The following is a 25,445-nucleotide window of genomic DNA, read 5'->3' on the forward strand; positions in this document are numbered from 1 at the left end:
ACAGCTCACACTGTAACCTGTCAATCTTAGAGCAAAATGACACACAGTATGTGTTAACCCAACATAACAGTGATCTTTAGTTACATAATACAATACAGACTTTTTTACTTCTAATAGAAACCTTGTAAGTAATGGAATACAGTAAAAAAGCTATACATAGACATGACAAGGCGGTGACATATATCAATTTTCCAATTAATGTCTCCAATGACTCCAATGTAATGCTTCATAAAAATCTTATGTGCCAGTTGCCCTTCAGACACCGAGCAGAGGTGAATGTTTATGGAACATCCCCACATTAGCGGAGCATGGAGGAAACAAGACACAGCAACTTAAGATGTCAATAGTGCTGCTTTAAACACTAAAATATGGGCCTGTTTTTGTTAAGATCCTACAGAGACATATTTCACATACAGCAATCCGAAGCTAAAAAAAACCAGATGTCATTTCTCCGCAATAGGAGCTGCTGATTTAAACTTTGTTACAATAAAACAACGACAAAAAATGCAAAAGAAGACTCTTAAACTACAATGTCTATCCATTGATGGTACAATATGTAACTGCAGTCAAAACAATTTTCCAGAAGAGCTCTGCTTTGTTCGATTATGTAATGTATAAAGGGATTGGGTCTTGTGTATTCATTAGCACTGTAGCTGTCTGGTTTGGTCTCAGCACCACGGACAGTGCCCACATTTCAAAGGCCTATCTGAACATTGATTTAATAGGCACAGTCACAGCGCATTATTTATCATTCATGTGAAGGCGATTCATTGGTGATTATAGATTTTCTCATAAAACCCTCCAACCGTCAACAGCATATCACATATTTAATAAATACAGTGATAGACATAAGCCTAATTTAATTCTGCCACAGAACACCACCCAAATATTATACTTTGCCTTAAAAAAATAAATCAACATCAACATTATTCCCACCCCACTTGCCTTCCCAACATAATTTCCACACAGAGTCAATTACTCTCCCCAATCACAGAAGACAAAGCGTCAGGGGGTCCCACAAGGCTCTGTACGCTACTCAGATTGAGACGCACTGCTGATACAGCAGGAGCTAAACTGAAGGTTGGGTAACAACACACACTGTGCTCCAAACAAGACCGCTGACCTTATTACTTCACAGGCAGACTCGAGGGAAACAAAGCAGAAAGCAAACCCAGGAGATGTCATTTCAGCACGGTGCTGAATGAACAGCACACTTGACTAATGAACCTCAGTAATGTTATTCAAAATGCTATGCTAACGTTAAATAGGGAGACTCAGGGTCAATGACTTCAAATGGAGAAATCGGTACAAGAACATACCACAGTAAATAAATGTGAGCAAGAGAAAAGCAAGAACATTTTAACTGAATATCCGGTCACACTTGTAAATATGGATATCTAGCTTCCTTTGCAAACACATTGGTTGCTGTTACTGTAATTTGCCAATAATAGCTTGATGAGAACAGAAACAGACACAACATCTAATTACTTATGTTACATGGTGCTTCATGAGTTTTAAAATAAGTAAAAATGCAGGTACTTACATATGGGGCTGAATCCAAACTCTCTGTATTTACCACAACAGGGGGTGGATTTGCCTGCAAGAGAAAACGGTCCAGTTATAGCATCACATTTCCATATAATCTTCTCCTACAGCAAAATGTGTTTAGTAGATGCAGGAACTAGGAAAAGCCGTGTTAGGCTTACAATGTTTTACTCAGCAAACGTATATTCACTTACTCTCCGCATGACGCTACATATACCAGCAGTGGCGCTTGCACCAGATTACCACAGCGTGGGCAGCATACATACGTACATTGCGTTTCAGACTGAAGAACATGCAATGGTGAAGCATGAATGCTATTATGAGCCTAAAGTAGCTTCAAATTAAATCCACTCTTTCGCTCACTCAAATCACTCTGGCTGTCTCTAGTCTTTCTACTTCCTCCGACACGCAGATGCTATTAGTCAAGGGATGCCATGTTACTGTACCCGCCTCTGGGGCTGATAATCCTTCGGCCCCATCAGCGAGCAGTGGAATGGCAGGGATCAAAAAAATGACCAACAGAAAGAAGGGATGAGGAAAATAGAGAAAGACAAAAAAGACCTGTGACGTCGATGGAGGGATGACAGCGGGCTCCGCAGGGACAGTGGAGATTGGGATCACAGGGATTATGAGAGTGGAGGGTGGGACAGCATCTGTCTGCTGAACAATAGCATGGAAGGGGAGAGGTCAGGTCAAATATACACAAAACAATACAACAGCACAGAGTTATATAGGAACTGCCCACAGTGGGTGGGTGCAAGAGGGTATTGCGTGTATGGCAGTGTGTAAGAGATAGAACCAGGGCAGTCATAGTGGGAAGCTCCAAGTCACTCCACTTATTATTATTAAAGGGACACTCCAATAAAAAAAAAAAAACACTTGATTTTTACCATTTTGGAATCCATTCAACTGATATCTGGGTCTGGTGGTACCACATTTAACATAGCTTAGCATAATCCATTGAATCGGATTAGTCCATTAGCATCGCGCTTAAAAATAACCAGAGTTTCAATATTTTTCCTATCTAAAACTTTACTTTTCTGTAGTTAACATCGTACCAAGGCCAACGGAAAATTAAAAGTTGCAATTTTCTAGGCCGATATGACTAGGAACTATACTCTCATTTTGGCATAATACTCAAGGACTTTGCTGCTGTACCAAGGTGCATTGATATTACGCACTGCCTGAAAATAGTCCACTTGGTTACTTTCAATAGCAGGGGACTATTTTCAGGCACTGTCAATAAGAAAAATACTCTTTGGTTATTATTCAACGCGATGCTGCTAATGGTCTAATAAGATTCTATGAATTATGCTAAGCTATGCTAAAATGGTAGCGCCAGACCCGGAAATCAACTGAATGGATATCAAAACGATAAAAGTCAAATGTTTAACTCTAGGAGAGCTGGAAAATGAGCATATTTTCAAAAAAGTGGAATGTCCCTTTAAAGAATATAAGAAGGATGGAAAATAGAAATGAACATGTAAATGAGAATGTGGTTGAATACCATTCCATGTGGTACTATGGAAGACAATGGGTGCAGTCAACTGTGTGCTTACCATCATTTACCAAAAGATATTGTTATTGTTTAACAGATGAAAGAAACTCACACAGGTTTAAAACAACATGAGGGTGTGTTAATGTTGTTCATTCATTTTTGGAGAACCATCACTTTAAGCTTTCTAAAGTATGCTGCATAAAGTCAGGTCACCCACTTTAATCATGACATGAATATATGCATAAATGTAAACACCTATTGTACATTGGTAGCCTTGGAGCGTGAAACAACTCCTGCTGCTTGTTTACTGAACTGTGTGATGGCACGAGGCAAACGCTTTCTCTACAAACTCATGGTCATGAAGACACATATTGTAACAGTATGATAGGGCAGATGTCCACATTACACACTGCCAGTGAAAAGAGAAACTCCAAGCCCCCCTCCCTGAGTGCACGTCACATCAACCCCCACTGAGACCACAGGCAGTTCACAGCCGTTGAAGTACAGTATGCAGATTTCGCAATTAACTTTACAGTAAATCCATCTGGAAGAAAGCTTGAAGGGTTTCTCACCCTCAATCATGGTTTGAAGTTTATCTATACTTGATTTTGAGCTATCTGTATATAACTACTACACGTTTTAATTCTCTGTTGAATACACAGACACTTTCACAGAAAGCCTGGAACAAATAAAGGAATCCCTTTGAAATACATGAAAACCAACATTTTTACTAATGCAGTTTTATGCAAAACAACATCAGCTGTATAGTAATAACTAATTTCTTGAAGAGCATGTGGAGGCATGGTAATATTTCAAAATTGGAATATGTCGGTTTTGCAATGCAGCAGAAGAGCATGACGCCCTTACGAAGGATGTTACACATTTTAATTGTTTACAGGGCTCCAAATTGTGACCATTTTGGTCGCACATGCTCCAGAAATTTAATTGGCGCAAACTCAAAATATATTTGGGAGCGTTTGTGCAAGTGCAAATGATTGTTGTGGTGCGACCGGTTTTAATTTCTTTACGAAATGTTCACATATACTGTGGCATTTTTAATTTTGGAATAACTCTCACAGAGACCAATGAAACTTTACACGGATGACTCAGTTTTGTGTTGTTTTTAGTTTATATTCAGAGCTGCTGTCAGAATTCACACAGACTTCATTGTTTCATTGAGAAATGCAATCGTCAATTACGCAGTGACAGTCCATCAAAATAAAATTCAGATGAACATAAGGAAGTTTAGAGAAATACGTTACTATTGTATAGTAAAGTTTTAAAATATTTATGATTTTAAATTATTTTTATTTCTTATGTAATATAAATCACACTCAAAATATTTGTACTTTCTTTTTTAAGTAAAACAAAGTTTTTTTATGCAGCACTTTTCGATTATTTTAGATAAAAGATAAATTATTACATTTTACAAATGTATTCATTACGAATTAACATCCGTTTATTAAACATGCTGTTTGATAAGTGAAATGTAAAGAACCATTAAAGAAAACGAAAAGTAAAAATACAGAATCCATAAAAATGTAAACAGAAAATATAACTGAATAACTAAATTCAAAATAAATTATTTAAAGTAACATTAAATGTTTTTATAGGGTCCCATGAATCTACACCTTTTAAGCATCAGAGCTTGTTTAAATGGGACAAGCACAAGTCAAGTGTGTGGTAAATAACTATTTGATTGTTCAAGCTTTAAAACTTCAGGATGATGATGTTGTGCTGCTCCTATACACCGTCAAAAATAAAGGTACAAAAACGTTCACTTGAGCAGTACCCTTTAAAAAAAGGTCCAAATATGTACCATTTAGGTATAAATATGTATCTTTCTTTGAACTACCAATATGTACCTTAGAAGTACTAATAGGCACTCTTTGGGTACAAAAGTGTACCTTTTTGAAAGGGTACTGTCCCAACTTATGTACCTTTATTTCTGAGAGTGTAGTTTTAATGTATGCTCCTTAATTTTTGCTGTTGCTCCTGACTTTTAAATTTGGGGAAAAAGTTAATTTTGAACCCTGGTTCAAGAATTTAGTTCTTCTGTCCACAGCATGCACAATGTGGGCATGCTGATTGTTGAGGTACTTAAATCACAAACGCACTGTCTGCACAGAGACTGAAATAAGAGCTTGTCAATAGCATCGACTGGAGTCCCACTTTTCCCATCCACTACAGACCTTTAATTGTGGGATTAATTGCTTTAAAAGAATTTTACATGGAAAAACAATACATCTACACATGAGAAGCCAAAAGTGAATGACACCAAGCAGTGGAAGACAACAACATCAGCACGACCACTATAACGACAACTCTAGTCAACATAATCCTGGTCTTGACCATAAACCCATATATAACCATTGACAATACCACAGACTTCAGAAAAGCATCCTGACATAACAGTCAAAGAAGAGGTGGTCCAAAAACAATTCAGCTTTTCTAACATACCTTATCAAATGACACAGAGGTCCAGAGAGTGCCAGAAAACCTCTCCACTGGCCCGCCCGCTTTAGCGGTGCTCTTGCTTTTATTCACACTATCATGAAAATCAAGGAACCTGGTCCTTGTCTTTAAGTTTGAGGGCAGGGTGCAGGAGCTGTAGCCAGCTGGGTGGATGAAGCCCTCCTGGGTGACCATCTTCTGGAGATGCGGTTGCTTGAGGATTGAAGTGGGAAGCGCACTCTGTCTAACGGTCCCTAGCGGATGCGAGACGTTCCTCTTCTCGTGAACTGACCTCTCCGAGCTTTGTGCTCTTCGGCCAGCATACTCGTGGCCAGAGTAGAAGGTTGTCATGTTCGGCACGTGGACAAAACGTGAAGACGAAGCGTCCAATTTTTCAAAAACCAGATCCGCTTGGCAACAAACGAGTGGGGGGAAATTCAGTGCAGACTGTCATGTGCACGTCGATCCTCTCGCTTTCTGCGTCTCTCAATCACCCTTCCTCTTATCTCTTCACATTCTCATGCCAATTAGAGAGCTCCAATGAGCACAGCCATCAGGCGTGGAGGGGCTTTTTCCTGGCATGAATAATCAATGCTGAGCTCCGATTCACACACAAAGCCACCAAGCCAATACGCAGAGAGCGTTTGTACTCTAGCATGAGGAAGATCCATATAGTAAACAGCTCGTCACCTATATATCCATAGATGTGTCATTAAAGGGATATTTATAGCAAAATAGGTTTCCTAAGTTGGCATGGCAACAACATTGTGGGGATGTCCAACGGTATTAAGGTTAGCATTAGATTTTGATGATTGAAACGTGCAAATAGTTTCATTTTTGATTTAGGGCACGCAATAGAAAGAAAAATGAATACATAAAAACTAATGCATATTACATACTGTATGAACACTCCTTTAACAGATGGCTTGCCATAGTGTATAAATCCAAAGAATCTGTCCTCTGGGAGTATTACAAATAGATAAATTATACAAAATGGCCTAGAGGAGCTGCGTTGACATGACAACTCGAGTGATTGGATTGGAAGCTGATTTTATAAGTGGATTTCAATTGATGAGCCCGAGTCTGCCAGGCTGTTAATAAGAACAGCTTCAGCATTTAGAGCAGTATGCATGTCAGCTCTTATGAACTTCCAAACAATCTGCAGGTTAAACCTTTGTTAAATAATGTAAGTTTTACAGTGCCAACTCACACACAGACACACACACACAACTGCCCATGTGACAGTGTCTTGCTAATGTAAAGTCCTGACATCTAAAAATGCGACTCCAGTTCCCCCTACTGGACACACAAAGCACTTTCACAATTGTGCTTTGATGCACACATTTTCATTAAAGACTGTAGCCGAAAAGGTAGTTATATTTAAATAAATGTCTATAATTTAATTATTTCTTATTCATTTTATTATTACTAATTCATTTATTTCATTTTTCGCATGCTGGTAAACCTCAAGAACCTCTGTGTCTACGTCATATTTCACCCCCTACCAAAAAATCGAAAGAAAAAACTCTTAACACTTTACAATAAGGTTCATATTAGTGCTGCCTAATAAAGTTTTTGTTTACATAATTTATGTGTGTGTACTGTGTATAATAATTATGTATATATAAATACACACACATACATGTATAATTTTAAGAAATAAATATATTTATTTAATAAATATTGATATTTATATGTACTATAAATTATTTTAAAATATAAACATGTATAACACATGCAAATGTTTCTTTATTATATATGTGTGCGTGTGTGTGTGTTTTTACATAATTATTATACACATTACACCCACATATATTATGTAAACAAAACTTTTATTCTGCAAATGATTAGTCGCGAATTACCGTGAGGCAGCACTACTTAACATTAGTTAATGTATTAACAAAACCTTATTATAAAGTGTTACCAGAAAAACTATTCTGAAAAAGTGTAACTGTCATGGAAAATTTTTAAATACGGGAATAACCCTAATTAAAGGCATTATTTTATTTAAAATTTTATTTCTTTTTTTTTGCTTTTGGTATAAAAGTGAAAAAAGAACCTGAAGTCTTTGCAGACTTCATGAGAAATCATTAATATCCGACCCTATTGCAGATTTATATCTATATCTATATCTATATCTATATCTATATCTATATCTATATCTATATATATATATATATATATATATATATATATATATATATAATTTATCACATAAAATATATAATGTCAAACCTTTCCTTGAAAAATATTTGAGGTTACTTTGAAGTATAAGAAGAAACTTTTTAGAAGTTGATTTCTAAAATGGTGTTGTGTTCCCATGCTTTGGAGACTGTTATTCATCTTCTACATTTAAAATACTGTTTTATGAGATTGCATTAGGTGCAGTTTGCAGTTAGTTTTACAGTAAGGGCATACTCACAAAGTGAGTTTCACATTCTGACTAGTTTGTAACTTTATAACGTCTTGTGGCAATCAATATTAAATTACATCTTCAGAAAGTATTAACATTCAAAAATATTAAAGGCTTTATATTTCACAGGAAGCAAATAAAAAACAAACTAAAATGCCACCTCAACTATAACATAAGTACTGTTACTGTAACACAATATAAATTGGGAACCGCAAAGCTACAATTATCTATCACTTAATAATTTCTATATTCTCCTTTTAAGCACCTATTCTCCTTTTGGCACCTTTTGAGTGGACTGCAGAACTTACCGAACTAGGTCTAGCTATGATGCAGTCGGTGAAGGTGTTGAGGTGGGTGAGGGTAGCAATCAACCGACGCCAGCGGGATGGGGTCTGTTTTGCAGTTTCTTCAGAGGAACTACGTATGGACCACTGCCTAAGCCTGGGTCCAGCAGAGCTACCATGGACCGAATTGGTACTGCTGCCACGACTGCCCCTGGAATACGGTGTGTTTCCACCGAAGATGTAGTTCATTGCTGCGTATGAACGATGGATGCACCAGTGACCTCTCAGGAGCGTGACGATGACAAAGACCGGAAAACAAATTGAGCCGGAGTCTAAAAGCGTTTCCAAACAACTTCCTTAATTAGGAGTGCGTTTTCCTGTGCTGGGCATATCAGGAGTTTTCATCTGAGCAAAGCCTCGAGTATGTTGTGTACTCATGACCCCTGGATCTTCAGTCCATCCAAGTCTTGCTCTGCAAAACTGTAACAACCATCCAGCACGGTAGCGGAAGAGATGCGGACGAAAATACATTCCAAGGAAAGAAAAAAATGAATATTTTAAGCCCTTTCGTCAGCCATGGGTAGATGGGGAAAAAGACTCAAAGATGCTGGACAAATTATGTGTGCTGGCTGGTACTACTTTGTTTCGGCAAAGCCATCTGTCCAATCCTCCAAGATGCTACATTTGAAGGCCATCAAATGATTAACAGCTGCCTGTCCAGGACCAATTGGAAATGTCACTCTGCCCTATCAATGCTTGTGAGCGTTAAAAAAATTGATGCTAAGAAGTGAAAAACTGTATTTACATAAAACATGTATAATATGTAAGCTTCATTTAAAAAAGTTCAATCTCTCATTCATTTTTAAAAATGTCCATTAATGAACAATAACTACAAAAAGCATAAACAGAGGTTGTCCAGAAACACAGAATTCCTTAGGGTCGGATCATATGGATTACCATTTCTTGCGGATGTAATTCTGATAAAGCACCCAGTCGGAAGGAAGCTCTTCTTGTTCAACAGTCCTGTAGATGTGCCACAGGTGCCGGATGAGTTGGCTGATTTTGTCACCAGGCACTGCCTCCACTCCCCTGGGAACTTAAAGCCATGGCAACTGCTTGCACATCTAAAAGAACCAGCAGGATTTCCCATGCAGGCTCCGGTCCCCTGTCTCACACCAGAAGCCACAGTAAACAGACCCTTCAGCTTCATCTGTTGACATATTCATTAGTGCACTAGAGCTGGATGGTACGCAAACATTTTCAATTGGGTGTCAACACCATGTTAGCTCGATGATAGTGTGGCATACCCTCGCGTAACCACGTAAACGCTATTGAATCAGCTGGAAAATTGTCTGGATTTTGCTTTAACTATTAATTCAGAGAGCAGAATGGAATCCAAAACTACAATGCTAAAGATGCCAAAAGAAATGGCAGGACATCAATAATACATTGCAAATTACCTCTGAACCCACTGTGTGCATGTCTAACATCATCCCTGCAAAACCCATTTAGAGCAGAACCAAGCCATCCCGTCACATTGATAATTGACAATTAGACTGAATGGTACAGGAACTCCTTGGTTACATAGACAGAAGATAACAGATGAATTTAACTGTTTATAAGTTTAAAAAATAAAATAAAAAGAAGGTGCTAATGCAAATGAAACAGCAAGCTTTGGTCCCTCGACAGTTTGACGTTCTACCAATAGAATGGGCACCAAGCGTGGGATATCTGTTTTCAAATCTTTCATAGACCACACAATGGCACACAAATTAGGCCAGCTATTGACAAGGTCAGGCTCATGGTCAGCATCTCAATAGATGTTGAAAGCAAAGTCAGGATCCCCAGATGTTGCCATAGCCATTGACAACATGGACAGATGTTGTCTTTCGATAAAAATAGTTTGCATGAAATGCTACTAATGATGATCTAACCCAAAACTAAGCATCATGAATTACTTTTATCAAGAAAAACACCCAATCCATCAAACCCAAAGTACTATTTGCCATACATGATTCTAACTTGAATACATGTCAGTTGTGGCTGTAAAAAGAGCTAAAATATTTAATCAGAAAGAGTCTAATAAAAAAGTCATTTGAGCAGACATCCTTTTCCAGGCAGTGCCTAAATGGTACAATTAGGGCTGTCATAATGATTAAATAATTGCCTCATCGCGATTGTTTGACCTCATCGCAATGATTTCAGATCACCGCAATGATTGCACATCTCTCTAAAAAACACAAGGGGGAGCTGCAGGAATTGATTTTTTTTTGCAGGCACTATAGGCATGTGGTCCAGTACTAATATTACCTTAGTAGGATTGGCTAACATTAAAGGCCTGTTCTGATATAGTTTATTTTGATTGCATTTTTATTTTCAGTTTTCTTTTTCAGACACTCCATTGTGTTAACTTTTTATCAGGATTTCAGATTTTTATGAAAATAATTTCTTTTAAATATGTGTTATGTGTATTAATATTTATAATATTTATATAAAGATAAAATTAAAAAAATTCACAATAATGTGTGAATTTTTCATGGGAAAAAAACAAACAAATTAATCGTCATAACCCTTACAATTTATTAGACAATTAACCGCCAGCCCAATTTCATAATTGTGACAGCCATAGGTACAATACAGATTCAATCAAGTCATCAACCATCATTTATTAAAATATATTCTGTTGTGTTCAAAAGAAAAAAGAAACTCGTACAGGTTTAGAACAACATGAAGGTGAGTAAATGATGAAACAATTTTCATTTTTGGTTGAACTACCCTTTAAATTATTTAAAACGATTGGTTGTTTATATCCAAATAATGGATTGTGTTTGGGTTATTTGAATAAATCAAATGTAACAACCAAATGTAGGCAATTGTTTATCTGTGTAAACTTAAGAGCTACTACAACAGAACGATTAAGTATTTATGCAAGGTTCTATTTACATGTACATACACATAAACAAGCCATCAACATTTCCAAATACACAGCAACATGTCAAGCTATCAGGGGAAATCGCACATCCAACATGCATTTGATAACAAATTACATGCATCATTTAGCGACTAGGGACCATCACAGTAAATCGGACTAGTAAAATGACGCTCAGCATTCTAGCATGTTAAAACAACAATGATTGCATCTGTGGCAAAGCACCGCTGCTATTCACATCTGTACCCCGCACGCTTCGTGCAGCTCGCACCCTGTGTAAAGCAACTGTGAGCAATGCTGCATGACAGAGGCACGCAGGTTGCCAGGCAGCAGAGAGACAAGATATGTGTTTTAAAATTTTCTCATTGAAATAGACGTAGAGATCACACGCACACAGGTGACTACCGCAATGTAACAGAAGACGGCTTGTTTGTTTTACAAAGCAAAGCACCTTAGTGAGGCCTTACAAGACAGCATGTCAATCAATGCCTTTAAAGATCCATGACGTATCACCAAAAAAGTGACGCACCTCTGCCCATCAAAGCAAACAGCATTATGGTGCTTTATATGCTCCTGTCAATCTTTTTAGTATTCGAGAAAACCTTACACTACACAGACTGATGTGACAACTACTACAACACAGACATGCACTTGCATATGTTTAACAAATATTATCAAATATATATATATATATATTGCAAAATAAACTAACTTATGTCTGGGTGGAAAACAAGGTTTAAGCATCTATCTTTAATTTTTTTACTGAAAGCCACTATTGTTCTCAGCGCAGTGACTGGCACGTAGCTATCTGAGTGTTTCCTGTTGCAGAGTTCCACACCTACCAACAAGTGCAGACGCCGCCTCTTGGTTCTCCTGAGGGTTCCCATGATCCGCCGACCCATCTTTTTTGCATACCACACCGAATTGAGCATTATGGGCTGAGGTTGGTGCGTGTGGGGTTCACGCTCCGGTGATATAGCGAACGTTTCCCAACTATAGCGACCTGCCCCTCTTCCACCTCTTCTCAAGCAGGCATCTCAAAGCCAGTATCTGCGCATGGCGCGTGCCGGCGACAAAAACATAAGGTAGAGTTATCAGCAAAGAGCTGCGACACACAGAGAGGCAGAAGCTGCCTGACGCATGCAAACTGCAGCAGAATTAAAGTGCTTCACAATCTCTGCAGCCCCCTAACACGATTCACCTTCTTCCTCTCCCTCTCTCTCCCTCACTGCTGAGGCTGATGCAGTTCCTGGCACGCCGATCCGATCGTGGCTGTGCAGTGATGGGATGTGAGCTCAGCGCAAACGGCTGCAGGTGCCCGTGTTCGCCTCTTCCAGCTCAAAATGACTCAGCAGGAAGCTCAGTAAGAGTGCGAGACTGGCTTCTTGGCTCGGCTAGCACTGACTCTGCTTAAATGAAATAAGTCCAGAGGCTTGCGACGCAGAGAGCCGTCCAACACTATGCCTCTGATAAACGGCTCCTGTGCCGTATGAATGTGTCGTCCTCTCTTTTATCACTCGGCAGCGTCGACCTTCCCCGTTTTCACACTGCTTCGCAGATGAAGCAGGCTAGCATTGGCTCCTGTGGAAATTCCTCTCTGGTGCGGTAGATTCCAGGGGACCTCCACCTCTTCGCATGTGACGCGCTCTCCTGATGTTTTCCTTAATGTGTGATCAACCCGTTCAAGTTTGGCTAACAGGGAGATATATTGGGACTGACGTCACAGACGAGAAATGAGAGGCAGAAGGCTCGTGATTTGTATGAGAAAAGTGACTGAAGGACACAGCCCTGCCTCGAATCCATACCAACACCTGCTTCTTATAAATGCGTGGGGCAAAAAATTACAAACCATTTGTAAGACTGCATATGCCAACGTAATTCTATCTTTACCCAAAATCCATAATAAATCCTAAAAAAGCAAAAACCTTTTTGAGAATACAGAATTATTTCAGGAATCACAGCATGACAGCATGCACCAGGAGAATGCAGCATCAACAGGTACCACCTCCACACACGCAGCCAAACAACTGTTGCATTTAATATAGGCTTTCAAATAGCTATGTCGATTCTAGACGACTCATGCACCAATCAAATCTAATTATTTTATAAATACAACAGGAAGGAAACAAGGGTACATGCATTTTTAAAAACCATACCATACTGTAGCGCTTGCATTAAGCCTGATAAAAGATTTGAAACTAATCATGAAACATTGAAAAGCTGCACCGACTACTACGTTAATTGCATGGAGATGACCAACACTAGACCGCACATGACTAACAGCCACTTGACAAACACAGAATTGGCAAGCTGCAGTTTGGCTTTTCTTAACTATAGCAGAAGCACATTTAGATGGCAAATGCCGCTTGCCATGTTGGAGGTGTGACTGTTACCTGGACGGTCACAGGACTTTGAGGGTACGGGTTGGAGAGGGGAGTATGTGGAGGAGAACTCTCCTCATTCACTATAGTAGACGGCCCATCGAAGATGCATTCCAGCGACTCAACCTACAGAAGAGCATTGAACTCAGCGTATTACAATACAGGCTTGACTAAGGGTTAAAAGTGCTTATGGATAAATGGTTACATCATTAAAACAATAAGGGTCTTTTTTTAAAACCTAGTAGGCTGCCTACCTAGTCAACATTTTTGGGTATCATGAAACCTAAAATGCATCCCTTTGATGCTCAAGCACAGCAATGATAAGCAAAAATGCCGTCTAGGTAGGCAGCTCACCAGGTATTGAAACACAATCTCAAGGTAAGTAAAACGCAGAGTGGTATGATAAAAACACTAATGTTAATGGATCACAGATTTTTAATATACAGGATGGCAACGTTAATAGCAAATGGCAACTGTGGGGACTATGATGTCTGTTTTGACATGCAAAAGCATCAGGGTGAAATACATTAATATATGAACATACTTAAATGGGTCAGGACAATGTTACTATAACAAACGTCTTATGGTGGTGACACAACACCATTTACAAGATCTAGAGCCATCAGTACATGCAATGAATTCAGTGAAACACAAGGTGGCAATAGAAACCACCATTGCTGTCAGTGGTGAAGTGAAAGCATTAACAAATGAGAACATTTTCACACACAAAGAATTCTATCAATTTGTCTTGTACAAATTACAATGGCAGGTAATTAATCACTAGGAGTGACATTAGCTTCCAGTCTGTAACTAACAGCTATGTGAATATATTCAGCTTAAATTTCCACCTCAGGTGTTTTATCAATCTGACTCGGCTACAGGGAAAGACGACGTGTTTGTCCCAGATGTCCTTGGAAGTCAATACTTAAAGAGACACTCCACTTTTTTGAAAATATGCTAATTTTCCAGATACCCTAAAGTTAAACATTTGATTTTTACCGTTTTGGAATCCATTCAGCTGATCTCCGGGTCTGGCGGTACCACTTTTAGCATAGCTTAGCATAATCCATTAAATCTGATTAGACTAAAAAATAACCAAAGAGTGTCAATATTTTTCCTACTTAAAACTGGACTCTTCTGTAGTTACATTCTGTACTAAGACTGACGGAAAATTAAAAGTTGCGATTTTCTAGGCCGATATGACTAGGTACTATACTCTCATTCTGGCGTAATAATCAAGGACTTTGCCGCTATAACATGACTGCAGCAGGCGTAGTGATATTACGCACTGCCCAAAAATAGTCCCCTTGGTTACTTTCAATAGCAGGGGACTATTTTCTGGAGCTGCGTAATATCATTCTGCCTCCTGCAGCCATGTTACATCAGCAAAGTCCCTGATTATTATGCCAGAATGAGAGTATAGTTCCTGGACATATCTGCCTAGAAAAATTGCACCTTTAAATTTACGTTGTTCTTAGTACACGATGTAACTACCTTTGGTTATTTTTTTGCGCGATGCTAATGGTCTAATCATATGCAATGAATTATGCTAAGCTATGCTAAAGATCAACTGAATGGATTCCAAAATGGTAAAAATCTAATGTTTAACTGTAGGGGAGCTGGAAAAAATTGGAGTGTCCCTTTAACATTTAAATTCTTCGAAATTAGTAAATAAAACAGTATTTATGTTTTCAGTTATAGTTTGTCGATTAATTTACACATTTACCTATTGTTAATACAAAGCGAGTTAGATAGCATTCAATATATTTTATCAGTTTGACATCATTCCCTGGGTTTGAACAGTGGCATAATCTATCAGTTAACCTACAAGAACAGCTATAGTTAAATGACAGGGATGATGTAAACAAAATTAGGGAGACCAATATAAAACAAACTTATCATTTATCTGGGGGACAGTATAGTTGAGCTCAGGTTGAAGATGCTATTTAAAAACTGAGGAGATACTAAAGTGACTCTGACAACAATCGGGGATCGTAACTGTACTGTTATAATGAGGATGTGTCTAATACGGATGACGGTTTGTGATGAGGGCAGGAAAAATAAAAAGTATAAATTTACGTTGTGAGGAGGTGAAGGTTATAAGTGAAGGTTGTAAGTGGCGTGGCACTGGCAGGCATTATTTGTCATCTGTGTATGTGCTGCTGGCATACACTACGATCAGGACTGAGGGGAAGCTGGGAGCTCATAAATCTAAAGACTGCAGAGAAACACAACAGGCACAGGACCAACGCTTGTAAATGTTCACACGTATGTACTAATTCCTGCCCTGAATATTCACCCTCTGTCTAGACACAGTAACTCTGCTAGTTTCCAGTCAGCCATGAGAAAACAAAAGGCTAAGCAAATTCACATAAATAAAAAATAAAAAAACAATAACAGTTAATGCACACTGGCTCTGGATTCTCATTAAATCATGAACAAAAAGGGTTTCACACTGTGAGACACTGGTTTAGGAGGGCTGGGTGATTCAGATTGAACAAAAGCAATCTTGATGTTTTGCCAGTTTTTTGACAATATTCAATATGTATTTCAATACATTTGTACCTGCTTGAAAAATTCTTAAAAATTAAAAAAAAAATCTTATGCATAATTATATGCATCAATACATACAATAAATAGTAATGAACAGCACTTTTATTTATATGCTGGCATGTAAAATGCCCCTCAGGCACTATTGCTGAGTGACACAAACAAATTAATGAATCACTTAATTTAATGGATAGAGAACTACTTTGCAATTAGAGATGCTATTAATGTCACATTGCACTAAGAGCAGGTAAAAAACTGGACTACTGGTAAAATCCTTAAAAAACTTGAGTCAACATGGCCAAAAAGAGCATTAGAATTAATTTGATATTCACAATGTGATATCAGCCGGACTGTAATCTGATAAAATCAGTGTTCAGGTATAAAACACAGCATACAGTAAACATCATATGGTACACCTAACAAATGAATTCCCCATTTAGAAAAGGGGTGGACATTTGTCTTCATATCAATTATGATAGTCTGTCATAACTTGTCTCATTGGATGTCTATTGTGAACTACAACAGATTATGAATCAGCCTGTGGTCTCCGCAAACCCCTGTTGGAGTATTTTGCACAGTAATAACGGGATTCCCACTGAAACGAAGTTTAGTAAAAGATTCTTGCTTAAGAGTCATTAAAAATCATATAAAGTGCTTCTGTCAAACACAATTATTCTGATTGATAATTTTGAAAAATGCCTAACTGTATAAAAACAGTACTATGGTGGTAGATTAAAGGAAAGCCATTCTAAAACGTGTTTGTGTGCGTGTTTGTGTGCATGTTTGTGTGCATGTCAGAGAGAGAGACAGAGAGACAGAGAGAGAGAGAGAGAGAGAGAGAGAGAGACAGAGCCACACGGAGTTAAGACAGCATGGCAAATAAGAATTTAGACAACAAGGTAATTGACAACATGGCACATGTCAAACAGGAACACTGATCAACAAACCCAGATTCCAAGACATGCAGGGCTTACCTTCATTGGGGAGATATGTGCCTGTGCCACATAGCCGTGAACATTCTCAATCTGGGAGAGGCTTTTCTCTGCCACTTGGACGAGCTCTGGACCAGGAGCCTCATCAGTGAGCTGGGATGAGCTTTGCTCCTGTGGAGATCCTGTGTCTTCATCCTGCTGCTTGTACTTCTGCTGAGACAAGAGACAAGTCTGATAAGACAACTAAAATATAAGAATTTAATATTGCGTTGGAGAGTTTTTTCTTGACAGTCTAACACAGTGGTTCTCAAACTGGGGGAGCGCAGTTTTGCAGTTTTGTAAGCATGTATTATTTAAATAACAAGTACAACACGCTTTATGAAGGAGTTTCGGTTTAAGGGACAGGAGGTACTGTATTCCTAAAATTTATGGTAATCTGACTGAAGGTAAAGATGCCTAGAAGCATCTATATGACTGACTTGATGGCAGTGGAGGTGTCAACAAGCTGTTTCGCTAATACTGACAGCAGCAGGGATATGCACAGCAAAACTACTGCAACTTTTTCAGATGCTGTAAACAAGAAATCATTGACCTGTGCTGGCAAATTGAAAGTGAAAGTGACATGTTTTGTCAAGAATGGAACACATACTGGAAACATTTACTGCATTTAACCCATCCCAGTGAATGTTGAACACACGCACTGCAAGTTATGAACACACACACACACAGCAGTGGGCAGATATCCCTACAGCGCTCAGGGAGCAATTGCTCAAGGGCACCACAGTCGCAACCTTCTGGATGTGAGACTCGAACCGGCAACTCCCGGGTTACGGCACGAATATGCTACGACTGCCCTAATCGGAATAAGCAAATTAATTGGTTATTTTCATTTTGACACTAAAATTATGTATGATTTGTTGGAATCTGGGACAAAAATGACAGCGTTTGACCTGTTTGAAGTTAATAGTAGCCGTTTCTCAAAACCAAGTACGCCGAACTCGGACTTGTGTCCTTCGTAGTTCGAACTTGCAAGTTCAGACTCGGAAGAACGAACTCCTGACGCGAAATGCATTCTGGGAAACTTCGCTGTCATAAGTCCACACAAGTCTCCTCTGATGCATCCTCGATAAAATGGGCGGATCAAGAACACATCCGGGGATTTTATGTGAACTTGGGCTTGATGCGAACTTTGAATTGGAACAGTACTTGGGCCGCGACTGATGACGTTTCACAAGTCCACAAGAACACAAGTACAGACAAGAACACATATTGAGAAACGGCTAGTGTGCAAAGTCAAATATCAGAAAAATCGAAAAAAAACAAAAAAAGATTTTTGAAGGTTAAAAAACAAAAATTACAACATCCATACCTTAAAATCACTGGTTAAACTAATAAATTTGGCACACATGAAGTAAAAACAATATCTATAGGGAAAATATATGTAAACCTTTTTTCATTCTTTTATTGTTTGATTGGCATTAAGATAGACAGCTTTAATATAAATCTAATATAAATTATATTATATTATATTATATTATATTATACATTTTTGGTTAACTGTGGGCGAAAATATCTGATGTGTAGCATTATATTATATAATGCAACACGTCAGATATTTTCGCCCACAGTTAACAAAAATTTACTTAAGCTATAACAGATTATTTCTGCATGATATCTTGTCAAAATAGATTTTTTAAACTGTAATTCTCTGTGTATATATATCGGGGTAGTACGCTCACGCATTTGTGTGCATGCTTCTGATCTATCACTGTGCAATCATTTTCAATAAAAGCCGGCGGCGAGCAGTGGCCCGGCACGTCATGTATGGTGTGAGCGTCGAAGAGAGTTGAAATCAGTTCAACTTTATGGTAATGAGCTATGACACAATTTGGAAACCAAACGGAAAGCGTAAACGTTCTGCGGCAACCAACCGAAAGGCAGAAACCTCCATTTGAGAGGAGTTCAGATAATGCATTCGAGCATCAGTGCGTCCACTACACTTTTTCTTTAGCGTTGTTGGCAGGGCAGCGAGAGTTTTAATTGATGCTGTCGCAGTTGGCGGTGTGAATGCACAGTCAGTCAGTGCGAGGAAGATCGCTTTCAAGTCTTGCCGCCTTCAATAACTCTTTTAACATCAATCAGGTTCCGAACTTTATCCTTCTTGATAAATCTTTAAACATGAAGCAAGTCCTGCACTTTATTTTCTAATTCCTGCAAGAAACCAAAATGTTAGACGTGCATATGGATGCACGCATCTTTGTATTAGATTATGCATTTAAAACGGTGCACTTCTCAAAAAAGTACAAATCAAGATCTTTTTATATGTATAATGACTATGGGATCACTATACGAGGGCTTAATGTACTTATTTTTGGGAAAATCTCAATTTCTACCAAAATCGACATTTATACTTGCTTTCACCTGTAGTTTAAAATTAGACCATGCGTATTCCGACTCATTTTGCCAGCATGGGTCACATTTGTTCAAATGTCAAAAGCTGTTAAATAAAAAGCAGTAATGAAATGTAAGGAAACAAAGCAAAACAAAGTAAAGCAAAACAAAAAGACAAGATTAAATGGTTCCAATGGCTTTTTAGCAAGTTATGTTGATAAAGATTTCCCACAAGCAAAATATCAAAAAATGTTTTTATGTTTTGAATTTGGCAGAAAACTAGACCCAAACACATTCAACACATTCCCTTACAGTAGTGTATTTTCAAGGAGTGAATACTCAGTACTGGTTCCCCTGTCTCTGTAATAGAGTATATGCTTACACAGAAAGGTTTCTGATGAGTCTTTTCCACAGAGGCGGAGGAGGGCCACAGTTGCCATGGCAACAGGTTTATCCGACACTGACTACTACTCACTGTACTGTAGGTAAGCCTATGATTCAACCGGTCTTATTTAAAGCTGACACCAGGCTGGACCGGTTCACTCACTCAGCTGTGTCCATTTGCATGATGTATAATCTGTAGGCGCATTTGCATTTGCTTGGTAATATGTGTCTGTAACGTCTAGGTAATGCCAGTATATACCTTGCTCTTCAATAGGTCAATACACTAGACTGCATTTTTTAAGAAAACCATTAAAACAGTCACTGAAAAATTAATAGCCAAGTAGTCTACATATTGGAAAGCAGAACAAATTGTATTTAGCACTGTAAACTCACGCAAATGTTTAGTTTAATGACATATATGAATGAATGAATCAAATAAATCTCACATAGGGCTGCACGATTAATCGAAAAAGAATCACGATCTCGATTCATACATATAGGTGATCTTCATTTTAAATGACGGCGATTCACTTGCATTTACAGTATTTCCCTGTATTCAGTTTCTGCGTTCAAGTGTTCACGTATTTACATTACAACAACCCAAGAATATCAGTCAAACTTGCTAACACACACTCATACAGGGTAAAACCAAACCCTATTCATTCACCAATCAGACCCGATCGTTTCTCTCCTCTCTCTCATCTCATTTGCGGTGTTCCGCTGTCACTCGCGTGACGTATAACAAGGCGGCAGACCTAAACACAGTTGTTTACTTGGTGGATCTGGAGCGGCAATTTTCACAAAAAAGAGAGGATAAACGAGTGTCACTGTGGAAAATCCTGGTGGCGACGGAGAAAGTGAAGATGCAACAACATTGGTTTCGAAAAAAGGCAAGGAAATTATTTACCTCAGGCTCCGGACGTTTCTAAATCGGAAGGCTGCAACCTCAGGAGGTCGCATGCAGGCTGTATACGTCATCAAGCCTGGTTCATTTGAGTCAACGGAGCATTACATTCGCAAGTCATTAACATACTTCAACAATTTATTATTAACTAAAAATATTAGTCATCTTTATAACGTTAATTGTTAATATTCTGAAATTAGACAGTCTTTATGATGCGCAGTTTAGAAATGCGACCTCCAGAGAGGCTGCAGCCTTCACATTGAGAAACGGCCTCTTTGCGTTCCCCATTAGAAAGGGTTTTTCGCACGAGGGGAACATTGTTACATGTCTGCGTTTCTCTCTGATGCCTCAAAATGTTGATCTTTTAGTCTTTTAAAGGTTTAACGTTAGTGTTTTTAAAGTTTTAAGGTTGGCCAGTTTGATAGTACAAAAAGCACAGGTGCAATTTAACAGCTAACAAATTTTAAATTATTCTAAATTTTAAGGGGTCTAAAATAAGAAAAAGAGACTTTTAAGAAACGTTATTATAACTGAAAGTCCTGTAGCACATTTTTTAGTTAAGTGCATAATAAATGTTTTTGTTAAAATAAAGAGAATCGGGTGAGAGAATCGGGATCTCAATTCCCATGGAAAAAATCGGGATTCACATTTTAGCTTGAATCGTGCAGCCCTAATCTCACAGCATAGTTATAAGCATATTCACTTAACATAATTGGAAAAAGTGGCCACTAAGCCATTTCAGTCATGCAAAACTAACTCCTATCTATACTTAAAGGCATAGTTCACCCAAAAATAAAAATTCTGTTATCATTTACTCACTCTCATGTTGTTACAAACCAGTACACATTTTTTTTGTTCTGATGACCACAAAGGAAGTTATTTAGAGAAATGTTTGAAACCAAACTGATCATGAGCCCCATTCTCTTTCTTTTATCCATCTATGAATGTCAATGGGGCTTATGATCCGTATCTCTTGAATCACGTGCTAAAATTAGGGCTGTGTTGAAAAAATCGATTCACCGATTCTGAATCGATTTTCATATTATTTTCTAAAGATCGATCCGTAACTCAGAGGATCGATTTAATAATTAATAACTTAAACTTGCCGCGTCATTGAATTAGGCTTGCCGCGATTAGATCACTTGCCCACCGCGACACCGTCTTTCACCGTTGTTTTGATATTCTCTTGTAATTAAATCATTTACTTTCGTTACAGTTGCGTAATTCAAAAGTGAAAGTAAAATGCGCACGTCTGCATGCAAATTTATAAGCCCACCGGTGGGAAAATTCTGTCACCGCAGCATGCGGTTTAAACCCGCACCTCACGAGATTCTGCATCCACCTAATTTTCAACCGCGGAAATAAGTGATGTGACGTATTTCCATTCTTTGTGCGAGACGTCCATTTCAATAGCCAGCTGGTAGAAAACATTGTGGTGGGATCATGCATAAAACATGATTAAAAACAGTTATGGTAAATATTTACTACACCTGTCATGTATAAACCAGTGTGAGGATAAAATGAAGAAGTAGCCTGACAGATCATATGAAGACATAGGCTATTTTCAATAATTTTGTGTTGTTGTTCGAGGGTGACGGGTCTTCAATGCGCAAATATGCGTACATGGAATAGAAAAGACTTTGTGTTTTTAACCTTTTAAGGTAAAATTTTGAATCGACATGTTTGTGATTTTATGGCAACACATCAAGCTTCACTCGATCTGACAGTCAGCAGCAGTATCTTTCGTACAAGTCTTACACAAAGGAGCTCAAAGATGGCGGGACCCACATTTAGGTCAAAAATAAGGTGGATAGAGCCCCTCCACCAGAGAATCTGCAGTCTTTATCCATTTGACGATTGGGTATTTTTACCGGAATACGGGACTTCCGTCGCTAGACCAGTCATTTTGAGCATTACATTTCGACCAATTCACAGTAATAGCAGTCCTCAATCTTGTTATACCCAATATCTTTGCTTTAATCCTATCAGCAGCCTACAGGCAACAGCAGTCTATTCAAGTGAGTCAGTCGATCTGTCACAAGACATGAATATCCATTTCGTCGCAGCTGGTTTTTGAAACGTATACATGCAGATGCATGTGACAAACAATATTTTTCGGATGTGGTGTCAAGCTAGACATATAGTGCGACTTTTCTGCATATCTAAAGATCTTTGTTCTATTTGGCTGGATGACTATTTGGTGAGACTGCTGACATGCAAACAACAACATGAAGGTAATTCAAGCTTGAACTGATGATATGAAATGATTAAAGACGACTCCTTATTAGGAAATTTATATGCATGTCAGAGGAAGTGAAAATGTATGCATTCCAGAATGGGACTACTGAAATGAGACTGATACATCTATAAATCACCTTGATAGATAAAGACAATGACTACCAACAGCATATTGAGTCATCTGAACCCAGCAGGATGCCATTTTCCAAACAGTTCCTCTAAACACTGCAAGTACAGTGTTTCTTTATATGTACCGTAAGCAATGCAACCACACCAAACACTGTGAGTAAGCCTTGTCAACAATAAAAAGCAGTATGGGTGTTTAAAACACACCTCTCTCTTAGAGCATGTGCACAGAGCTCGGGAGGTTTAGTCTTTCCCTAACAATACTGCTGTGTTATATAATTTTCCCTGAACATCCATAAATGGTAACATCGGTAAGACTGGCATAAAGAATTCCTATCATTAAGACTGTATTGTAGGTGTTTAGTGCGGGAGGAAGCACATGATAGAAGAGGAGAGCTCACAGTCTTCCCTGATGAGCACATGAAGAGGAGGATCTCCTGGCAACCACAACCACTCGCTATTGAGTCATGGCCCTTTGTGACTGAGTTAGGCAGCTCACTATTTAATCTGAGGCTTTTCTGGGAAACACCTGATACTCCGGCACTGAGGACTGGAATCCCAATAAAACGTTTCAATGCGCCAACACCATCTATCTCTGCATGTAATCCCAACATCCACAGACACACACACACACACAACAGATTGTTTTGTATGTTTGCCAGTAGGATGAAATGGCAAAAAATCCCACAAACTTTAATTTGATCATAACACATCAAAAATCGACATCCTTTAAAACAGTGGTTCTCAAACTTTTTCAGCGTGTGCCACCCCTTCTGTACGGTCATCCCTTTGTAGCCCCACCAAAGAAAATGTCATTACACCGGGGCCCCACTGGCACCATCTCAGGGGCCCCCAGATTGAGAACCACTGCTTTAAAAAAACAAGCAACCTTAAAACAACCCAAAAATTATGTAAAATGTAGACAGTTTTCCGCACACAGAAAACCTTTTTTAACTTTTTTTTAACTGCCCAGTGCTCTGACTAATGACACACTCATTTCATCAACCACCAGGTGTAAATCGTAAATGTCATATTGCCCAAAAAGCTAATACGCATCTCTTTAACAAGCTCTTTAACACATCGCTCTGGAATGCTTAATTTCACTGGTTCACGTAGACATTCAGTGGTTTATTATTCCCACATAACAACCACCTGAAACAAATAACACAGCCTCATCCGGGTAGTGCCTACCATCCGGATTCCTGACAGGTGCAGTTTAATAGTTAATTAATGCTTAATTAATGATATGTTAGATTTTATTTACAAATGTTTAGACCGAATGCACGCATCTTAGCCTTAGGCTGCTAAAAAACAGGCAATTTTGTGTGCCCAATCTTCCCATACAGTATATTTACTCATGTAGCAAGCAGCCGTGTAAAAAGCTGGATAATATTCAGTAAGCCTGGTAATTAACCCAAATAATTACCTTTAGGGTGATGCAAACCATTTTGCTTTAAACCGGGTCCTGATCACTATGTCGTCATTTATTCTGTGATAACAACCAGCTAGCTGTAGAGTTAATTTTCCCTTACTTCCTATTTATAGTACGGAAGGTTACGGGCCGCATATAAGAACAATAATAATAATATAAATCATCATCATCATAATTTTGACACTTAACTACACTTTCACAAGAAAATGCTATATAGGAAAAAATTTTAAAAAACATTGACAAATGATTCCAAAGCCAGGTAACTGAAAGTTGTTAAATTTTTTGGCTAAAGCTGGGCTCACACTACAGTATTTTAAAAATCCCGTCCGATTATTAAATCTGGGTAATAAACACATATGAATGAGAATCTTGACAGATTTTCTTCTCTTAACTCTTTCACCGCCAGCGTTTTTAAAAAAAGTTGCCAGCCAGCGCCAGCATTTTTCATGATTTTCACCAAAGTTTAATGCCTTCCAGAAAATGTTCTTCTTTAAATATATAAACATACAATATACCAAATGAAAGAACAGACCCTCTGCTTTCAAACAAAAAAAAACGTTTCATCCTACCTTTAGTGGTTATTTTGCAATCAGCTTTTGAATATGGGTAGGTTTTTGCAAAAACACTATATTTTGAGCAAAAAGCAGTTTTTATGACGGACTTTTCATAGAGATCCCATTCAGAGCGATCTTTAAAACAGACACGGACATGCAGCAGCTTGCCATAGGGCAATACTTCCGGTTTTAAAAAGTTGCGGACCTGGTGGATAATAGCGGTATTGCGGAAAGACGGAAAATCTCGTCATTGGCGGGGAAGCGTTTTCTCTTAATTGACGAGATATCTCGTCAATGGCGGGGAAAAAGTTAAAGGATTAGTCAATTTTCTTTAAAAAAAAATCTAGATAATTTACTCACCACCATGTCATCCAAAATGTTGATGTCTTTCTTTGTTCAGTTGGGAAGAAATTATGTTTTTTGAGGAAAA

At 38.4% G+C, this 25,445-nt stretch overlaps 1 protein-coding gene across 19 annotated transcripts in view; it reads right to left on the reverse strand.

Annotated features, from left to right (window-relative positions):
* dlg1b (discs large MAGUK scaffold protein 1b) overlaps positions 1 to 25,445 on the reverse strand; it is a 90,340-nt gene that overhangs the window by 33,461 nt on the left and 31,434 nt on the right. For 6 of the 19 annotated variants that reach the window (XM_065275857.2, XM_073814951.1, XM_073814950.1 and 3 more), the window contains 4 exons: positions 17,029 to 17,199; positions 13,517 to 13,630; positions 2,107 to 2,205; positions 1,544 to 1,597 (listed from right to left, as the gene is read on the reverse strand). In XM_065275857.2, the coding sequence (XP_065131929.1) occupies positions 1,544 to 1,597; positions 2,107 to 2,205; positions 13,517 to 13,630; positions 17,029 to 17,199 (438 nt within the window). Of the gene's footprint in view, positions 1 to 1,543; positions 1,598 to 2,106; positions 2,206 to 11,965; positions 12,945 to 13,516; positions 13,631 to 17,028; positions 17,200 to 25,445 lie in introns of those variants that run through there. The other 13 variants (XM_065275858.2, XM_065275864.2, XM_065275869.2 and 10 more) reach the window with 10 other exon arrangements.

This window comes from Paramisgurnus dabryanus, chromosome 6 (assembly GCF_030506205.2).
Source record: "Paramisgurnus dabryanus chromosome 6, PD_genome_1.1, whole genome shotgun sequence".
In the NCBI taxonomy this organism is placed as follows: Eukaryota; Metazoa; Chordata; class Actinopteri; order Cypriniformes; family Cobitidae; genus Paramisgurnus; species Paramisgurnus dabryanus.